General features: G+C 47.1%; 4 protein-coding genes across 5 annotated transcripts; 2 read left to right on the top strand and 2 right to left on the bottom strand.

Annotated features, from left to right (window-relative positions):
* The first annotated feature begins 370 nt into the window (after positions 1-370).
* Positions 371-3008, top strand: aqp11 (aquaporin 11). Its single transcript, XM_058080835.2, has 3 exons — positions 371-1220; positions 1362-1478; positions 1558-3008. The coding sequence occupies exons 1-3, from the start codon at positions 623-625 to the stop codon at positions 1641-1643; spliced, it is 801 nt and encodes a 266-aa protein (XP_057936818.2). The 5' UTR covers positions 371-622; the 3' UTR covers positions 1644-3008.
* Positions 2015-4812, bottom strand: clns1a (chloride channel, nucleotide-sensitive, 1A). Its single transcript, XM_058080836.2, has 8 exons — positions 4373-4812; positions 3477-3613; positions 3264-3398; positions 2775-2885; positions 2663-2668; positions 2421-2594; positions 2277-2343; positions 2015-2214 (listed from the first exon to the last, which is right to left on the bottom strand). Coding segments are annotated over exons 1-8 (750 nt in total). The 5' UTR covers positions 4492-4812; the 3' UTR covers positions 2015-2213.
* Positions 4813-5248: 436 nt separating this feature from the next.
* Positions 5249-13876, bottom strand: rsf1a (remodeling and spacing factor 1a). The gene is made up of 18 exons (XM_058080822.2): positions 13656-13876; positions 12381-12472; positions 12206-12298; positions 11888-12093; positions 11698-11801; positions 11477-11563; positions 10250-11393; positions 10001-10166; positions 9738-9935; positions 9543-9647; positions 9358-9437; positions 9169-9217; positions 8192-8304; positions 8060-8121; positions 7706-7877; positions 7396-7619; positions 7137-7328; positions 5249-7067 (listed from the first exon to the last, which is right to left on the bottom strand). Exons 1-18 carry the CDS (start codon positions 13807-13809, stop codon positions 6334-6336), a joined length of 3975 nt encoding a protein of 1324 aa, XP_057936805.2. The 5' UTR covers positions 13810-13876; the 3' UTR covers positions 5249-6333.
* LOC131135037 (pannexin-1-like) lies at positions 13646-19146 on the top strand. 2 transcript variants are annotated; one of them, XM_078792774.1, is made up of 9 exons: positions 13646-13933; positions 14739-14855; positions 15858-16057; positions 16146-16261; positions 16326-16513; positions 16584-16862; positions 17741-17963; positions 18041-18269; positions 18338-19146. In XM_078792774.1, exons 3-9 carry the CDS (start codon positions 15877-15879, stop codon positions 18424-18426), a joined length of 1305 nt encoding a protein of 434 aa, XP_078648900.1. In that variant the 5' UTR covers positions 13646-13933; positions 14739-14855; positions 15858-15876; the 3' UTR covers positions 18427-19146. The 2 variants fall into 2 exon arrangements, with proteins under 2 accessions (XP_078648900.1, XP_057936812.2); XM_058080829.2 differs by lacking the exon at positions 13646-13933 and having other exon boundaries at positions 14518-14855.
* The last annotated feature ends 365 nt before the right edge of the window (positions 19147-19511 follow it).

Here is a 19511-nt window from a genome sequence, read left to right as displayed (position 1 = left end):
AACCAACATCAACATATCATAGCTAGCAATCTTCATGAATTTATTATCATTAATGTCAGTGTTTCTATTATACCATTATATTGTATTGAGTATTCTACCACAGAAACTACAGTTGCTCTGAAAAGGAGGTTACTGAATCTTACGACCTGTTGAAAAGTTAATCGGATTTGCTTTCATTCCTCCAAACCGTGAAGTCATCAAATCCATGAGGTTCTCATGTAGGTCCAATCCAACCGTGTCTATCCAATACAAGCAGGACACTGGAGTTGATGATTGGAGACACAGCGACATCCTGTGGTTAAACTGGCACTGCATTTCCAAATGAGATGACGCAATGATTAGCCTAAAATGAGGCGTGGCCAAATGTCACTCAAATGAACACTGCATCAGTGTCAGCGCATTGCTAGCGCTTATGGACAAAGTTCTCTGTTTGTTTACATTTATCGTTAGTGAGGGTGAAGGGGGGGTGGTCTCTCCCTCCTCATGTGAGCCAGGGTCGCTGCAGCTCATTCGTCCCCGGCTGCACGCCTCGTTCCTCGGCTAAGAGGAGAAGTGGTAGCCAAACTGGACACCGAGGAGAAGCAGCAGCAGCAGCCGAGGAAAAAACGTATTTGTGCGGAAGATGTTTGCAGACTTGGCAGTGTCCCTGGCGGTCCTGGTGGGCGTAGTTGCCCTGAGTGACGGCACTCGAAGGACCTTGTGGCGGATCCTCGCGGGAACGAGTGTGCGCGCGTACGCGGGTGAGCTCGTGTCTACCTTCCAGCTGTGCTGCTGCACGCACGAGCTCAGGCTGCTGTCCGAGATGGGCGTGGTCCCTGCAGGTGTGTCTCTGACGCTGACATACCTGGCGGCGGTGACCCACGGTCTCACCTTTAGGGGGGCCACAGGCAACCCCATTGGCACGGTCGAGCACGCGTACCGCGCCAGGATCTCGGGCAAGGACGCGATGCTGAAGATCTCGTGCCAGTTTGTCGCTGCCGAAGGGGCGCGCGCCGCCGTGCAGGTGATCTGGGGGCGGGGCTTGTCCGTCCTGCACACGCGCCACACTTTGAGCGGCTTCTGGTGCGCCAGCGCCATACGCGCGCCTCTGTACATGGCCGCGTGCGTGGAGTTCGCGTGCGCGTTCGCCGTTCAAACGGCTGTCACGCACACACGCGCTCTGGAGGAGAAGTACCGCGTGCACGCTATCGCTGCAGTCATCACGTCGGTGGTGTATGCAGGTATGACGTCACTTGTTACTGTGCAATTTGCAGTGTAGGGCGTCACTGATGCTGGTAGTTCAACTCCCAAGTTTGTGGGACTTGTGAGTGCACTGTGATATACTAGTACATGACAGCTGCAATGACGTGGTGTGCCTGCAGGTGGCAGTACGACAGGGGCAGTGTTCAATCCAGCCTTGGCCTTCTCCACACTCTTTAGCTGTACTGGAAGCTCATTGCTGGAATACTGTGTGGTCTACTGGATGGGACCCCTACTGGGTGAGACTCTCTCCCGTTTCCTCACATAAACCGTTGTCTGATGCTTCCTTTTAGCGCGCGTTTGCTGCTCTTCCTACAGGAATGACATTCTCTGTGCTGCTCTTTGACAAACTGTCAAGCCAAGCGTCTTCTCAGTCGCCTCTGGACACCATGAAGAGGAAGTGAGCAGCGTCTGTCCACGTCCGAAGTTGGACAAGACTACTGAGCACCATCTGACCAGAAGAGCACAAACTACAAGAATGTGTGACTTTTTAGATTGTAACAAGCCTCACATTAGTAGCCACTTCATTAGGTATGCTAAGTAAAAATACCAATACACAATACAAATACTAATGTACTCACGGTGGGATAAAAGCTCATAGTAGATGTGTACCTAATGAAGTGGCCAGCGTGTGTATAAACAATAGCATGTTTGACATTCCAGCACAGCTAGCATGACCTTTGAACTCATCTACCTCAGTCACATCAATATTAAAAAAGTTCTGATAGGTTGGCCAAGTTAGAATAATATAATAAAGCTGACGAGCAAACAAATCTACAAAAACTAATATTTTATTGACAATTACGAGGAAGGATATCACATGTTAGGTTGGTGTTTAGATACAAAAACAACTTTGACAGGAATGGACAATTCCAGTGACTACTAGCACACATGCAAGACTACTGGGATGATTGACAGTGTCAACAGGAAGTGCTGATGGCCTTGAAGAAGTGCAGCTCCCATGACGACGTTCATCTACAGACACGAGAGTGGTCTGTTAAAGCCATCTTATGTGAGACATGAGACATGTGACTTACCAGTGGTCCACATCTGCGTCCTCAAACTGACCCGCTTCCGCGGCATCAGCATCCACCTCCATCCCATCTGCACACAACATGCACTCCAAGTCAAGTCCGCTGTGACACGATATAGGATATGAACGGATCACTGCGGCGTCCAACCTTCAAACTCTGCGTTGCTTTGCTCCGTCCGCACGCCAGCCATGTGATATTGCTGCGCCACGCTGTGGGCCAACATGCCCTCCAGTCTCTCCAGCGTGGCCTGGCCCTCCTGCGTCAGTGCCGACAGACCTTCGTCGCATGTGTAGAAGGTGGGGATGTCGGCGTGGCCATGCTCTGCCGGGACGTACAGAAGACGAATGCTTAAAATGACGTGTTCAAATGTTGGATGACGCGTGACTTACCAGCCTCTGTGGCGAGTCCACGGCAGCAACCAGAGATGCACAAGCAAAGAAACGCATGTCAACTGTTAGACCCACTCCATTGCATTTTAGTGTGTGTATGTGTGTGTCTGACCGGCCTCCTCCACATCGTACTCTTCTCCTTCAAAGTCGTTGTCCGAGTCGTCGTCCTCTGGGTCAGGATGCAGCGCCTGGCACTCACACATCGCCGTGAACATGGAGTCCACTGCTCACACACATAGGCACAGAGTATGTTACCTAAGCTGCATCAGAAACATACAGTATTTATGCAACATTTCAGAAAACTGGAGAGTTTTGTAGGAAATATCCCACTTGGTTCTACCTCCAAGTGCTGCGGTAAGTATGCCTTAGCCTGGCCACAATAAAACGCCACTAGAAAATGTGCACTTTTATCACACAGTACAATGTGACAGATGTCCCAAATGTTGAGGGAGCGTGTAATAGTCATGCTGCCTGCACATCCAACCGGTCTCGCAACTTCAGACCACATATAACCAGACCAGCACAGGACAGGGATAACTGTACATGTACTGTATATTCATTAGAGTTCAAATATCCAATATAATTCCTAATGAGTTCTCACATGCAGTTTTGTCACCGGGCACAAATCGGATCTCTGTGATGGGTCCTTCATCATCATCATCACCACCGTCACTGCTGGCGTCATCACCTTCCTCATCAGGCACCTTGTCTGCCATTTCTGCCTCGTTCTCCTTCTCTGGGAGGGAAAGAGGAAAAAAAAACACCAGTGACAACGACGACTCCCATGTCTGTATGTGAAGGCTGCGGGTCTCACCACTAAGTTTTCCGTTGACCATGACGTAGAGATGCTCCTGTGGGTATGCGCTAACATCTCTGGAGATGGCATGCAGGCCAATGGTGGGGTACTCCAGACAGAAACCCAGTCCGGCACCGTCGAACCATGACAAACGCCTGCAGAGTCAAAGAGACACCATTTGTTTTTAGCAGTGAAGCTGAAACTTGCACTGAAGTTGAGAATTATGTTCATACATGCATTTTTGTATTTTACTTTGAAAGACACCAGTTAAGGACGAGCTACGCTGCAAATTCTGGTATCAATCCGATACCAAGTAAACACAATGTGAGCATAACTGATCAGGATACTTTTTACTTGACAGTTTTTCAGATTTTTTCCTTTAATTTGTTCATAATCACAATAAAACACAGGACAATTCCAGGCAAACATTAAAAAGATACTTGATATATATATAAACAGTATATAATGTACAAATATGTAATATCAACCAACATCAACAATAACACACTATATCAATGTCAATCAATTGTTCGCTTCTATTACATATAATTTTGTGAGCAAAATAAGTAACCAAAGCAAAAACTACCGTTGGTGCTTATTCATATCCATTGGCTTTATGCCCCCAAATCCTAAAAAATATGAATTATGTCATTCATACCGTTAAAACTGCATATTTGTGAACATAAACAACAGAAAAATATCGATCTCGTCATGCTAGTATCAATCCGCCCACTCCTACAATAGCTACACCGGAAGTTCCGGTTTCTTTCCAAAGATTGCATTTGTGACTCGGATATAAACACAATTTCAACACAGTGTGCTTCGAAAAACGACGCAAAGTCATTTTACTTCGCACCAGCAAGCCGTGAATATGCAATTTTGTAGCGAAAAGCGCCATGGAGGGTTTGACTTACGTTTCAGCGACGTAGAGCGTCCCGCAGCCCAACTTGTTGCCGTCCATGACCGCAGTGGTGTCGGCTTGCTGGAGCCTGACTCCCTCGGTGGGAGGATGGAAGTTCTTCAACAAAACCATCGTCAGAAGATGAGAAGAAGATTAAGAATCAAAAGCGCTCTGCTCGTCAACGGGAAGACGTTGGCGTGTCTGTTGCGGCAAATCCTGCTAATTTATCTCGATGACATTAATCTGCTAGCCGGGATCAAAAGGAGCATGGACGCTAAGTCTGCCGCAGCCCGCTGAAAGCGTGACGTCGAAGCCTGCGTAAGATCTCTAAAACGTGTTTAGTGTGAGTTCTAGCAAACCGTAAGACGTCTTTTCATGAGTTATCAGCAACACAACGTGGCCTTGTGCTAGCGCCTGACAACCGGAAATGAGAAGCCTGGCACGCAAACGGCTTCCGCCTGCCTTTTGACGTTTATTTTGCAAGTCTGTCCCGGAAGAGCTTGCTTTCCACTCAAGGATGACGAGTGAAAAAACGTATTAACAACTGTTTGAAGAAAAAGAAATCTTAAAACCCTCAAAAACTAAATACTACATTTATAAATAAATATATATACATTTATTCATTGTGTCATAAACTGTAAGCAAGTTCTCACAGAAATAATATATGTAATATTGTATAAATATATATAAAAAAGACACGTTTTTAAGGAGATGCTCGCAGTGATGTTTTTTAATAACTTAGACAACATTTAGAAGACAGTGACACTACAGTAACAACAACAGAGTCACGTCCACTTGAGTGTTTCAGTCCTGATAAGTTGCACTTGGAAAGAGGACCACTTTGTGATGGGCGCACATCAGCTTCATCAACACAGCAAACTTCCAGCAGTAAAAAAATAAAGTGTTTATTTCGTCTCATGTGACCAGGCTGGCCTGCTGGGCGTTGATTGGGTAATACATCAGAATAATTAAGTTGAAAATGGGAGCTGGAATATAAAATATTGAACATGGCCAATATGTTGTTCAAAGAATTTGATGATCCTTGTACTTTGAGGCCAAAACAGTTCAGTACTTGAAAAGAATGCATTATGTTCCAAATTAATGCTGTTATAAATATAATTGATTTTTGATTAACAATACTTTTATTACAGATGGACATTTTTCTTTAAGGCCATTTATTGCTTATACTTTATAAAACTTTGAAGATTATTATTTGTGGGAGATTAACTTTTAAAACAGTTAAAAAAAAGGTATCGTATGTTGGGGAGCAGCAGCTTTGCTCCGTCCCACCGGGCACACGCCCCCCTGGCTGCTTGCTGTAACCATAGTAACTTCGTTGCTGTTGGTCAGTTTAGCTAATGCTACGTAAATGAGCATTTCTACTTCTCGCTGTTAAAATGCTGCCCCCTGCTGGCTTGATTAAAAGTATCTTCTCCTGGTCCGCTTTCACTGCGAGCAGCTGTGGCAGAATCTCAAACATGGCGGCGAGGCTCGCAGTGCCGCAGCGGTCCTCTCCTTCATAGAGAAAATAGAACAGTGTATCTTACAAGAGCACTAAAACAGACTAAACATGTACTATTTTACAAGAAGAGCGTATGGTAAAGTATGTACAGCCAACAACCAGCTGACATTTCCAGGAAGCCACCCCCTTAAAAAGACAGAGGTTGCTTCCCCTTAAAAAGTCAGTGGTTGCTTCCCGCCAACGGGAGACAAAGTTAAGTCTCCAGGTCACGTGATTCAGAGTGTGTCCTGGCACTCATTGACTGGAGTGCTGTGAAAAGGACCACAGGGCTTTCAGGAAGAGTCAGGTGGATGGATGATCAGTTGTAGTATCCGTTTATGGTCACAGCGTGTGGCTACTTCTGTGTTGTGTTACAAGTGTTATGGCGGTTGGACTACGATGGCGAGGAAGGGGAGGGGGCACAAAAGTCCAGAAAGTTCCAAAGTAAAAGCCACAAGGAAGAATGTGGTCCATCATGACTGTGGACTGTTCTGGACAGAGTTTAATGAGTCTGACTGGGCCTGCTCGTCCTCCTCCCTTTCCTCCTCCGCATGTGAGGGGCCGTTGTGTTTGTCCTGCCCGCCTGACCTTGCACTGTCCCTGGGCTCGGCAGCAACTGCGGTCCCAGGCTTGGCCGGGCCCCTGGAGGTCCGATGTCTGTTAGACAGAGGTGGGCTGTCGCCCCGCCCCTCATCCTGAGCATCACTGTCATCTTTGCCTCCGGCTTCTGACTTTTCCATCTCCTCCTCAGACTCCCCCTCCTCATCGTCTTCATCTGAGTCGATGCGGTTGAGTCTTTTTCGTATCGGGCGGTCCTCCTCGGAGGAAGACTCTGATTCAGATTCCTGGGAGTCATCTTCATCTGTGGAAGGTCTGCGTTTTTTCAGCATCTGAGCGAGGCGCTTGCGGCGCTGCTGAGACAGCATCTCTCTCCTCTTCCCTCTGCCCATTTTGTCCGGGTCTTCCTCCTCTCTGGCTGTCCTCTCCTTGTCTTCGTCATCGTTCTTTTCCAAGGATTTCCTTTTACGCTGCCTCCCTCTCGCCTGGTCGTCGTCATCGTCCTCCTCCTCATCTTGGCGTCTTCTCCGCTTTGCTTTGGACCGGCGAGCGCAGAAGTCTTCCTCCTCGCTTCTGCTCCTCTTCTCTCTCCTCCTCCGACCACCTTCATCGTCGTCCTCCTCTTCTGAGTCCCGTGAGGAAGACGATGCTGCAAGAACAACACGTGGTGAGCACATGATGGTGTGTGTGGACGATGGTTGCTATGGCGACCACTGACCATTGCTGTAGTCGCTGGAGAGACGTTCCTTGCGTGGTCGACCGCGTGGTTTGACTTTGTCCCTTTTGGGAGACGTCCTGGAATTGTCCGATGACTCTGAAGTCTCTCTGTAGTTGACCTGCTGACGGTGGCCCCGCCTCAGCCCTCCTCGCTTCTTATCGGAGTCCGACATGTCGCTGTACTGATCTGCGTCTAACAGAAGCCCAAGAAAACATTAGAATTGCTTTTCAGCACAAGTCAGACGACCAATCAAACTCACCCAGCTCGTCATCGCTGCCGCCATCCTCTGAGGAGTGTCTCCGCCGCCGCCTCCGCCGCCCCAGTCGTCTCCCGGCTTTGTCTTTGGTCCTCCCGGGTCTGTGCTTCAGTGCCGAACGTCTGGGACGGGACGCACTGTCCCAGCTGCCCGCGCCGTCATCTTCCTCATCGTCGTCGTCATCATCATCATCATCACCTGAACCTCCGAACTCTTCATCCTCTGAGCTGTGCGAGGACGACAAAGCCACGTTTGAAATCACACGGGCTGGCAACAATGCCAGACTCAGAGATGCAGAACAAGATGATGTCACCTTTCGCTGAGCGTGAACTCATCCTCGCTCTCCGCCGCCGTGCTGTCGCTCTCCAGGTCATTCAGGCGACGCTTCTTCCTGTTCCTGGTGTGCATCTGGGCTCGGATTGGCCCGCGGCGACCCAACCTCCCGTCCTGAGACAGGAGGGCTGTGATGTCTCTGCCTCCCCCTGCTGTTACATCAGTGCCATCGCAGATTACTTAAGTTTCTTTCGGCTTTTTTACTCTTATTACATTTTTATCTTTACTTCTTTGCTTTCCTATAACATTGCTCAAGCTAAATTATATACTCTTATACCATTACCAAGCAACAATCCGTAAGCTAGTAGTATAAACCATCTCTAAGTCCACTCACTTTGAATGTCCCCAGTGTCCTCCTCGATGGCTTCATCGATGGCGTCATCAAAGTCGTCAAATCTGAGGCACAAATATACTATGTAAGTAAACACAGAGTGGTTCACATGGTAAACCAAGATGCCACACCCACCTGTAGCTAATGTGTTTCCTGGTTCTGGTTGATCTTCTCCCCAGATTTTTACTTTTCTTTGGATCTTTCTTCTTAGCAGACTTTTCTTCTCCCTCCTCCTCTTCCTCATCTCCCTGCGTGAACGAGACAGTCTCAACTGACGCACTTCAGTTCGTTCACACTGACAAGTGCACTATCAGCATCCGGGTGTGGACCCCATGATGTCCAAGTAGTGGAAGTGGAGGGACTAAGTTGAAATAATGGTAACCCATAACCAAATCGTGAACAACAATCAAAATGTGTCCACTCAAAAGCTACCGTGAATTCTGAACTATTAAGTCGCAACTACCAAATTTAAAGAGAAAAAAAATGTTGTCCCTATACAGCATATATAGGCCGTGCTTGTCTATAACACTATAAACCTTGCAATCCTACCTAGACTTGGTGTTCCCAGCCTCACTCATTAGCTCCGTAGCTCCGATGTTGAGCCGCGAGTTGCCCCGCCCCCCAAACAGAGTCGAAGCAGTCTCAGCAGAAGCTGTGGCAATTCTAAACCTGATCAAACTTAAGAATTGTCAACTGAAAACACAGTTGCCAGATAAAACATCAAAACGTGGTATTAGAATCCACTTCAGAAACTCTCAACTTGGTGAATCTGGAGTCTTAATCATGATGGGAACTGTAGTTCTTTTAGCCATATTAGCCGTATCCTTGTTTAAGCCACAGAAATCAAAGCGTGTGAAAAAAGTAGTGGCTCATGGTGGTGGTAGTAGTAGTGGCTGGAGTGTACTGACAGAAGTATTCCATTTCCATCTGCACACTCACCATTTGGGGCGTGATGAGTGCAACACCCGTGGGCTGATAGTGCACTGTGTTTTGCCGTACTTCTCACTGAGAATGTACTTGTGCACTCAAAATTCTAAGTGTGTGAGTGTGCCAATTGTACCACACAGCCACAGCTTCAGTGTTTACATTCACCATGTTGGTGCTTTACTCACAGGAATGATGTTCTCCACGCTGATCCCGACGTATACCAGCCTCTCCCTCCTGACACAAAGTTAGACAGGAGGGTCAAAGGTTACCTCACCGTAACAAGTTCACCGGCATTCTGGGCTAAGCTGCGTCAGCGTACAGGTGAAGATGCTTCATTGAGTGGTTTTTTGTGCTCACAAAAAGTGTGTGTTTACCTCCTCTCGGCTCGCTCCCGCTTCTTCAGAGCACTGTCAAGGTTCTGCAGCTGCTCCTCCAGTCTCTCACACAGCAGCTTCTGTAAACACACAAACACAGCCGATACCACATTGCTCAGAAGTGTGCAAATCCTGTTATCAAACCCATACATACAGTACAGAGGCTTTCATTGGGGGGGACTTACGTGTTGGCAGGGGGGACAGAACCACTCGCCATCAGGGATGAGCATGAGCGGTGGTCGCAGGCAGGCGGTGTGATATCCACTGTCACACGAGTCGCACAGCAGGATCTACAAAAGACACGCACGATATATGAGCATGTCAGACCGCAAGAGGACACGATGGTGGTGATGTCACTGAGGTAGAAGAGGAACACTCGCCAGTTCTGGGTGGTTGGGAAGGCCGCAGTGAGAGCAGGCGTCTTCCTTGGGAATATCCTCAGATTGATAGGATTCCTCTGAGTGGAATCCTCCCTCGCTGGCCTCCTCCTCTCTGTCCACCACCTCTTCTGCATCATTCGGTTTGCGTCTTTTGGTGCGAATGTTGGTCCAGCGGGGGCGTCCGTGTCTCCGTTTGCCCTGAAACACAACATGATGAGGAAAACAATATAAAAAGAAAGAATGTCACTCACAAAAAAAGTTACCCTTCGCTTCCTTGTTTGGACAACAGCTTGAGCTTTTCTGTCTTTCGTGGTCACCAAACTCTGTTCCTCATCATCTTCTACTTCGTCGTCATTGTCGTCCTCCTCCTCTTCTCTTGCGGTCTGCTTTCGTTTCTTTTTCTGGCCGTCAGTAGTTTTGGTGCTGGGCCTGCAGGTAGACAAAGCAGACAATCTTTAAAAAGACGACAACAACTCCGGCATGTGAATGCTTTATGGATGACGGATACAAACTTGCAAATCCTTGCAGACCTCCTGAGCGACCTCCCCTCCTCAGACACTTCCCTCTGCTGATCTTTGGCCCGCAGCTTGTTTCTGCGATGAGGGGGAATCTTAATCTTCAACCTGATTCCTTCTTTCTGGAGCTCTGAGGAGGCTTCCTCTAGCGGGCGTGGCTTGTGCTCAGAACCATGTGCAATGTCCTTCTCGCCAGACTGATCCACCAGGCCGCCATTGATGCCTTCCCCATCCTGCTGGGGTTCTGTGACAGAAGGGTCGGAGCCTAAAGTACTGGTGTCCTTCTGGAGCCTGTCTCTGCTTCCTTCCTCTTCCACATGAAGTTCCTGTGATCCCGAATTGGTGGTCATTCCTTGAAGGACGCTCGCCGCTGTGTCTTTGCCCTCATCCTTTGTTGGTTTCTTGCCCTTGTCCTCCACCTCCAGTCTCTCAGTGCCCTCCGCAGCCTGAGGCAGCAAAGTGGCGGCCACAGATGGCACCTCTACAACAACGGGTGCATTTCTCACCAGAACCGACTTCCTGCTCAACTCCCTGTCTTCCTCCACAAGTCTGCAGTCGTTCTCTTCTTCTGGACCAGCGCAGGGCATTTGAACGCGCTCGGGTGGCCCACGGATTACCCCGATGTGACCTATGACGCTCACTGCCTCGTTTTGTCCCTCTTTGTGTGGCGACAGGAGTGACGCCCTTCCATTGGTCAGCTCTCGTTTCAGGATCGACTCTGTGTGCTGTTGCAATGACACAGAGCCACTGGGGGGCGCTACTGAGACGTCCTTGCTCTGGATGACTGATGGGTTGCACACAATGATGCTGCTGCTGCTGCTGCTCTTGTTGTTGAGGTGGTTGCTCTGGTAGCTTTCTGCCAGCTTCAGCTCTCTCTTCTTCAGTGGTATCTTAGCTTGCTGGCTGCTCCTGACGACTGCACGCTCGGCCTCCTCCTCCTTGTTCACGTCCTGTTTTGATGTGGCCGTGCCAGGTGCCATGACGACAGACACAGCGCTTTTGTGGGCATCGGTGTCCCTGCGCTCTGTCTTGATGATGGAGGTGATGGTGCTCACGTGGTTATCAAAAACAGGAGGTGGGTAATCGGCCTTCTCTTCTTTCACCTCCTGCTTGATGGTCGTTATCCGCTCTTGATTTGTCACTAAAAACCACAAACAAGAATAACAATTACTGTCAGGTTTGCTATGTTAAGAATGAAATGTAATGAAAATTACTTTTTACTACCTTGTTTTAGGTTTTTTCCTTCACTGTCAACCTTCACACCATCAGAAATGCTTTCTGAGGTCTTGCTGAGTTTGGTGACCTCATCCACTTTGTCACCACACAAGAAAAAAGCTGTGTTAGGTATTTTTGGAATACATTTTATACAGCCCATTAAAGTCAGTAGCCGTCTTTAGCTGTCAATGTGAGGAAATATTGTACTTGTTACAGATGTTTCCACCTACCTGCTTCTCCCTGCGCCGGGCTGCTGTTTCCGGATCCAGCCTGGTTTTGGTTTGAAACTTGGGCCTTCAGGAGTTCCAGAGCATCAGCCAGGTCGTTGCGGGTCCTGAGGAAACAGTTTGGCGGACAAACGGGTTGAAGGGAGACAGGCCATGTTAGCTGATGGCACACTAACCGCTCCACGAGTCTCACCGGACGATGCACCTCCAGGTGGACCCGTCCAGGTCGTCCTGCTCCTCCGTGTACAACCGGATGTTCTGCTCCTGGTCCAGCTGAAGCCAGTACATCAGGCCCTGTCGGTCCCGCCCGATAGGCTGCAGCCGCATCTTCTCTGGCTCCTCTTCATTGATGGCCATCTTGAACTTGAGGTTGTCGTCAAACTGGCACTCGCACAGATACTGACAGCACACATGGGCAAAAGAAGAATGAAATGAAGAGTAATACTCGCTAACATGTTTTCTACATCAACTGTTTGGATAATCAAGTGTTGCAAAATTAGTGGTGCTATACTTTGAGGATGCTGGACTTGCACTCCATGGACATATCTTGGTAGCCGTTCTGTTCCAGCTCCCACGCCCAGGCACTATTCAGTTCCTGGCACATCTGCAGAAGTCAAATGGTACATTTAGTCTTTGGTCACCTCATTACCACACAGATGGAAAAAGTTGGTGTGGATTCTACTCGCCTTGGCAAGGTATTTTTCCCAGCGGTCAGAAGAAACAGTCTTCCCAAGCTTTCGGAGCAGTTTCACATGGAGTTCTATGAGTGGTTTAGGAACTGAAACACATTACAAACAGAATTATTGTACGCATCAAACTGCAAATGCTCCTTAGTGTTTCATCCACTTCTTATCTGAGGACATTTGACAGCTAAATTCAGAACTAGAATGGCGACCAGAGTCTTAGTGCAAAATACAAGCCTATCTGTGAATGCGCATGTGAAGAGAACGCTTAGTTTATTAACTTATTAATTTCTGTTGTTGACTTCCTTCTACGGCAACAATAAGAAACAACTGTCGTAAATAGTGTCGTAATCTGTTACGGCGTCACACCGTTCTTACGCCAAAAAATTCATCAATTTACACTGCAAAATGGAGTTAATAGTGTGCAGAAGAGTTTAAGTGGAAGCTTAAGTATCTTCAGATGTTATCAAAGCTGAAAAGAGTGTACATTAAACGCCAACACCAGCTAAAACGCGATAAACGCATATTATAGTTAGTCTCAGCATCTTGCTAACTTCTCGAGCTAGCAAACAGCTAAGAGGCCATACTGCGCATGTGCACATTTGACAGCCACAAATTAACATCCGCTGTTTTGGCTGCTACTGTAGCTTAGCAGTGACACTTATTTTACTTATAATATCCAGTAACGTATAAATAGTTACATTAACTTGTCTGTTTGCGGAATATTACTGCAAGTTCTGTTGGCAGTAAAGAAGAAGTCCACCTGACAAGGCTGAGAGCTAACAGGCTGCATCATGGCTACCTTCACGATCACATTCGTGATCTCCTTCACAACATCAACAACATGACTCTACCCAGGCCTCTTAAATGTTATGCCAAACCTTACTCACGCACTGGACCCAATTTTCCACTAACTTTAGCCCATTAGCTTCCTCCCCCACGACAAAGAATGTAATGCTTTGGGTGCTAGCTTTGTGTTAGCCAGCGACGCTTCCTCCTGGTGCAAACTTGTAAACTAGCTATAAATGTTAGTGTTTGTCTCTCAGATGGCGGAGAACCAATGGAGGCAAACACTGTGTTGTGTCCATATAACGTGCTGAAAGCTTTATTAGCGAGCTGCAGTAGCTGGTGATGTTCAGCAGGGCCACACATATCTTCATCACCCTCACCATCATCGCGATGATAGTGCTGATGGTGCCCCCCTCCTTCTCCTCCTCCAGGCTCCGAGTGTCGCAGCTTTCCGCCACTTCTTCGCTCCGCCACTAACCAGCCTCTCACCTGTCGTCTTGTCGCGCAGGTAGCCCTCCATCTGTGGGAAAGTCATCTCGGGCAGGTCGAGGGCCGCTCCGTAGCGTTCCAGAAATGAGCAGACCTCCGCGAAGCTCGGGCACAGCGCCGGCTCGGAGCTTCTCACCAGCGCCGGAGCAGCCATCTTTCCAGGCGGAGAGAAGCGGGAGGGGAGGGCCGCTGCTGGGATGCGAGTGAAAGGAATGAATGGGGAGCTTGAAGCAGTGCTGTCATCAAGGCAGCGCTGAGAGAGGTCATCTTATTTCCGGGTAAGCATTTCAATATAAAAGCACTAACTCTGTACATGACACCGGAACGTGAAAATAAAGCTTCTGGAATATCACTATTACGCCAGTACTACTGTATATATTGTAAAATTGTATTTGATAAGCGCAAATGTATGCACAATATCCACGCTACGTTCCAGTGAGGTTATTTGTATCTTAGTGCCAAAACCGCTCTTCATATTTCCGGCAATTGTCTTGGTCTGTGACAGTAACTTGTTTGGACTCAACTTGAATTTATCGCGATATAACACCAGCAGCAGTTAAACATGGTTTTGGTTTCATTAGGCAAACTTACACAACAAAGCAAAGATAGGAGGCTGCATGCAGATTGGGTTAAGGGCAATGCTTTATAACAACAAACGTTGGTATTTGCTAGAGAGAGTATTATTGGTTGTAAATTGTAAGCGTTGTTAAGCTTACTTGTTTTTCGTTGATGTTGTAGGTACAATGGTACCTTCTGTACTTCTGTACTTTAGCGCCCCTACTGGGCCGATTCACCAAGCACAGATTTGATTAAACGAAAGCCCCCAAACAAATCTTAACTTTTTTTCGACGTTAAAGTAACAGTTAATTTGTAGCGCAATACACCAACGACACCAAACTACTCGGATTAAAACAATATAGCCGAGAACCTGTTTCGATTTGCCCCCAACTAACATGTAGGCAACATTGTCAGAAATCCGAGCCGACACGAGTTCCTTGGAGGCATCAGCGTCAATAATGCCGGAAGTGGTTTTGTCCCGACGGGAAGTGGATTCTTTATAAAAGTTGTCTTTTGTTCCACCAGTTGAATGCCTCTGCTGCCTTATGATTTAAGTGAAAACGCATCGAGCCACCCTTATTGCCGCCAAGGTTGCGCCAGTTCAGTCATGTCACGGTAGAAAACGGCTTGTAAAGAACCAAGGTGAGTTATATTTAATTTTCCTGCTTTTGTTTTTATTAGAATCATCTAATCGGGCTACTTTTTAAGAATACATCATCACCGAATCTTTACTTTTTTTAAAGTAAAGAGTTAATTGAGTTGAGGTGAAACCAACTTACTTGCACGCTCTGCAGAATTAAACATTACAGTCCCGTATTTTTGTGATTGGTCTCTGCCAATTTAAGTGGTGACATCACGCTGTGACATAATTCAATATACTTGTGCAGCGCTGTTAGTGAATGTGGAGCTCTTGGTAAACATTGCAAAGCGCCACTCTTGCTGAACAAAGAAGTCTGTTTACAGTTCGGGAAGCCTGGTTGTTTTGGACTGGATTTTATTTTTAACCCGCAACCAGACAGCTGCAGATGCAATGCGGTGATGGAGACCAGCATGCCAGAGACATGCTCAATCGTGTCTGCTCTAAATATCTATAGTATATGAACTGTTGTGCTGTTTATAAGTCATTTATATGGGGAAGAACGACCGGTGGCTGGTTTTAGAATACAGGAAGCATGTTGACTATTAAGATGATACAAATAAATGATAATTGAGGGGTGTAGCTCATTTCTGTGACAGCTGCAGGCTCTGTGCACTGTGCTACTCTTCTTAGTTCCATTATGGGCACATTCATTTTTTGAATGTACGCGAACGACTCATACTTTGTACAAATACATGGAATATATTCATTGATTTTTGTTATATTCCATGCTGCACCCGTGTAATACATAATTTTGTTGTGATGTATAACTGAAATTTGATAAAATCAATGATGTTAGGATGAAATAGATACCTCATATTCCAGAATTTAAGGAAGTGGGATGCTAAAAACCCACACACACTGTCCTTCATGTGATGGCTAAACCTCAAGTCATGAGCCAAATTAAGCAAGTCTTGCAGGCTGGTATCATGTCTGGCAACTTTAAATATGTGTGTAGGTTGTCTAAGAATTGGCCATCTAGGATGTCTCTTGCCATGCCTCTGCAGGTGAACTTAAAGCGGCAACATGGCCATCGCCCATGCGGCCACAGAGTATGTGTTCAGCGACTTTCTGCTGAAGGATCCCAACCAGGCTCGATACCGCAGCGTCCGCACCGAGCTGGCGGTGGACAAAATGGTGACGTGCGTGGCTGTGGGCCTCCCCCTCCTCCTCATCTCGCTGGCCTTTGCTCAGGAAGTCTCTGTCGGTGAGCATCTCCCATGGGACTCCTGCGCACGTGAACTCGTTTGAGGAGCATGAGTATGTCAGGTGGTTTTTCTGTCTGCTTATTTCAGGCACTCAGATCAGCTGCTTTGCTCCCACCAACTTCTCCTGGCGACAGGCGGCGTACGTCGACTCGTACTGCTGGGCCTCCGTGCACACGCACACGCTCCCCCTATGGCTGCACAAGGTACACACACACCACTGTTCTTATCTGGATTGTCTGAATAAGGTCCACTGTGCCTCCTGTCCAGTTCTTTCCGTACATCCTGCTGCTGGTGGCGATGCTGACGTACACGCCGGCCTTGTTCTGGAGATTTTCTTCAGCGCCGCTCCTGCAGTCGGACCTGGGCTTCATCATGGAGGAGTTGGACCGCTGTTACAATCGCGCCGTCACGCTGGCAAAGCGGATGACCACCACAGGAGTGCAGGGTGCAGACAGGTAGAGCGGTCTTCCTGGTCTCCTCCAAGAACCCGTAGCATTAATAGCATAACAGTTGTCTCTTGGTTAGCGACCCCACTGAGGGCTGCTTCAACTACCCGCTGGTGGAGAAGTTCCTGATGACCAAGCGATGCTCGCGGGTGCTGCTGCTTCGTTACCTGCTGTGCCGCGGCCTGACGCTGGCCACGCTGCTGTGCGCCTGCCTCTACCTGGCCTACTACCTCCGCCTGGCGTCTCTCACAGACGACTTTGGCTGTACGCTGAGAGTGGGCCTGCTCGCCAACGACTCCACCGTCCCCGACAAGGTGCAGTGTAAGCTCATCGCCGTGGGAGTCTTCACGCTGCTCAGGTATGTGAGTGGTAGTTGCTATGGTTGGGTTGTCAGTTGTATTTTGTCGCGGCCCAACGGAAAGTATGTTTTGTGTCTTGAGATTGCCATAAAAAATGATAGTTGCGATACAGAAGAGATCTGCTTAGCCCCCAGATCGCAATGCAATCCAGCAGATGGCGTTGTGTTGGAAAAAGCTTGTTGTGTACCTTTTGCTGCACCATCACTAGGACTGGAGTCCATTTTATACATTTGTTGCCTAAATTAAGCATTTTCAAACATCATAATTAACTAAAATACAACTAAAAGTCATTCAGAAGGCGCATTCAAAGATGATATGTAGTATTCTACACTGGTCACTAGGTGTCAGTAATGTTGGATGAGACACACAAGCACCAGATTTGATCATCAGAATAACAGGATTTTACTGCAGCTTTGAATGACATCCCAACAGGCACAATAATCCCTAAGGTTGTGGCCGTCACGCCAAGCCAAAACTCAACTCTGAACCCCTGACGTCACTTCCTGTCTCCCCTATCACTGGAGCACATTTACAGCAACACACACAAACGCAAGTCTTATGTCCTCAATGGCTTATTTTATCTTTTTATGCCTACATAAATAAATACTACATCAATCTGTACTCCTTTACATTGGTTAATACAAGTGAATAGGTGAATTGGGGTGTTTATATATGGCTGGAGGGCTTTAATCTTGAAGGATTTCTATGCTCTAACTACGAAAATATTACATTTATCAATGAGAAATCCTACATTGCGGAAATTCACTTATCACGATTAAGTGAGTCAGGTACCAATTAACCACAATAAAGGAGGGATTACTGTACATAGTACAGAAGTGAACGATTTGGAACACACCCCTTGTCTCTTTCCTCCCAGCCTCGTCAACCTGATCATCTTTGCTGCGCTGATCCCCGTGGTCTTCTACGCCAGCCTCCGCCCACTCCTCTGTCACGGGTACGCACACTTCCTGGAAACCTACCAATCACTGCCCACAGTGAGCGTCCTGCCCAACCCGAGCGGCCAGTGGGACGACCTGTCTCTGTATGTGCTCTTCCTGGAGGAGAACATCAGTGAACTCAAGTCCTACAAGTACATGAAGGTGTGTTATTGTGCGCTGCCGCATTCGTTGCTGAACAGGACAAAATAAATACATCATGTTATTGTTATCGGTGGTAGGTGCTGGAGTTGCTGAAGAAAGGAGGAGAATGCTCTGGGGAGGACTTTGATGCCATGGGTCTGCTGCAGACGCTGTGTCTGGTCAAGATGGACTCCGTGGATTATAGAAAAGCCCCTGAAGCCACCGCCAAACCCGATCAGCTTGTCATAGATGCAGAAGGGTTGCCCGAGAACAATTCGACGAGCCCCAGCTCAGGTGCCGACAGTAAAATGGAAACTGAAATGAAAGGTGAGATTCTGATTAGGACGTTTTACTGTGAAAGGTTACAGTCAGACGTTCAAATGATTTCTTTACAGAGTTCACTCCCCTGCTGCCGGGCAACGGCGATGTGACAGGCAGCAAAACAAACAGCGAGGGCGGGGCTCTGCGGCAGCGAGCCATGTGATAGGTTGCTGGTGTCTCAGCGGAAGCGGAGTCCACTGCACGTCCGGGTGCGCAAATTGTTTTGACGATGCAGATGATGATGGGGAAGTGAGCGAAAAGCTTCGGAGCCCTGTGATGTCTTCCGCTAATTTGCATGTTTCTGTACATTGCGTGTGTGTTTGTGTGTGTTGAAGTCAATGTAGTGTTTACATTAGGAAATACCACTGCCCTCCTTCCACTTAGACCACAAAACTGTGGTCATGTGACTACTTCTACCATCCACAGCCATTAATGATCACAGTGATGGTCATTCAAAGAAAACATGATGTATTTGCACTCTTTTTGACTTTATGACATTGTTAAACACCCAAAGGCAACATGGAAGAAATGTCGGATTATAATAATGACACTTCTACCCTGGGAACTTATTGGAAACTTGTTTTCATTGTGATGTTGAAATGATGCTTCACAATGATGGTACGTGCTGGGTGACTCAATGACATGAACTTTTATATAAGACTGGAATGAAACATGTCCTGATCAAATACAACTAATAGTCGCTTCTTAACAATGTGTCTACTACCGTTTCTCTTGGCAGCATGAATGTAAAGTTTTATTGACCGTACTGGTGAAGATGTCACGTGCAAGTTTTGAGGCTCTGGAATTTTTTTTAAAGTGGTACTTTGTCTCAACCTTTCTAGCAATGAAACATACTGGTTTCAGTCCTTTGAAAAATAAACTTGCTGCTGAGTGCTTTGATCAATGTTGTCATGAATATACGTATGTGTTAGTATAATTTAACAAATTAATTTATTTTATATGAATCACATATTTTAATATGTTGGCCTTGAGCTTCTAACACTTTGTGTCTGTACTTCAATGAGAAGTTATCTTAAGCTACAGAACTGTGGTAGCTCTGTGAATAATAAGATTGCACTTATATAATTATACATTATATATAAAATGTAATATATTGAAATGTATTTGAAAATTCTAAATGATCGACAACTTGTGTAAAACCGTTTACTTTCTGTGCAAATTCAACCCAATTCTTGTTCCCACACGGTAGGTGGCGGTATACTTCGGCGTATCACGCTGGCGGCTACA

This window comes from Doryrhamphus excisus, linkage group LG8, assembly GCF_037039965.1.
Source record: "Doryrhamphus excisus strain RoL-2023G ecotype Guam linkage group LG8, RoL_Dexc_Guam_v1.1, whole genome shotgun sequence".
NCBI classification, from domain to species: Eukaryota; Metazoa; Chordata; class Actinopteri; order Syngnathiformes; family Syngnathidae; genus Doryrhamphus; species Doryrhamphus excisus.
Note: the sequence above shows the minus strand (reverse complement) of the source record. Positions and strands in the feature narration are given on the sequence as shown.

Excerpts from the sequence above, each read along its gene's own strand:
- aqp11 (XM_058080835.2), top strand. The coding sequence starts at position 623 with ATGTTTGCAGACTTGGCAGTGTCCCTGGCGGTCCTGGTGGGCGTAGTT. Across the intron at positions 1,221-1,361 it reads CACGTCGGTGGTGTATGCAG|GTGGCAGTACGACAGGGGCA; the intron begins GTATGACGTCAC and ends GTGTGCCTGCAG. Across the intron at positions 1,479-1,557 it reads CTGGATGGGACCCCTACTGG|GAATGACATTCTCTGTGCTG; the intron begins GTGAGACTCTCT and ends CTCTTCCTACAG.
- clns1a (XM_058080836.2), bottom strand. The coding sequence starts at position 4,491 with ATGGTTTTGTTGAAGAACTTCCATCCTCCCACCGAGGGAGTCAGGCTC. Across the intron at positions 2,886-3,263 it reads GCCCGGTGACAAAACTGCAT|TGGACTCCATGTTCACGGCG; the intron begins GTGAGAACTCAT and ends GTGTGTGAGCAG. Across the intron at positions 2,344-2,420 it reads AAGCAACGCAGAGTTTGAAG|ATGGGATGGAGGTGGATGCT; the intron begins GTTGGACGCCGC and ends TGTTGTGTGCAG.
- rsf1a (XM_058080822.2), bottom strand. The coding sequence starts at position 13,809 with ATGGCTGCTCCGGCGCTGGTGAGAAGCTCCGAGCCGGCGCTGTGCCCG. Across the intron at positions 7,878-8,059 it reads GGACACTGGGGACATTCAAA|CAGGGGGAGGCAGAGACATC; the intron begins GTGAGTGGACTT and ends CTGATGTAACAG. Across the intron at positions 7,329-7,395 it reads CGGCAGCGATGACGAGCTGG|ACGCAGATCAGTACAGCGAC; the intron begins GTGAGTTTGATT and ends GGCTTCTGTTAG.
- LOC131135037 (XM_078792774.1), top strand. The coding sequence starts at position 15,877 with ATGGCCATCGCCCATGCGGCCACAGAGTATGTGTTCAGCGACTTTCTG. Across the intron at positions 17,964-18,040 it reads AGTCCTACAAGTACATGAAG|GTGCTGGAGTTGCTGAAGAA; the intron begins GTGTGTTATTGT and ends TATCGGTGGTAG. Across the intron at positions 18,270-18,337 it reads AATGGAAACTGAAATGAAAG|AGTTCACTCCCCTGCTGCCG; the intron begins GTGAGATTCTGA and ends ATTTCTTTACAG.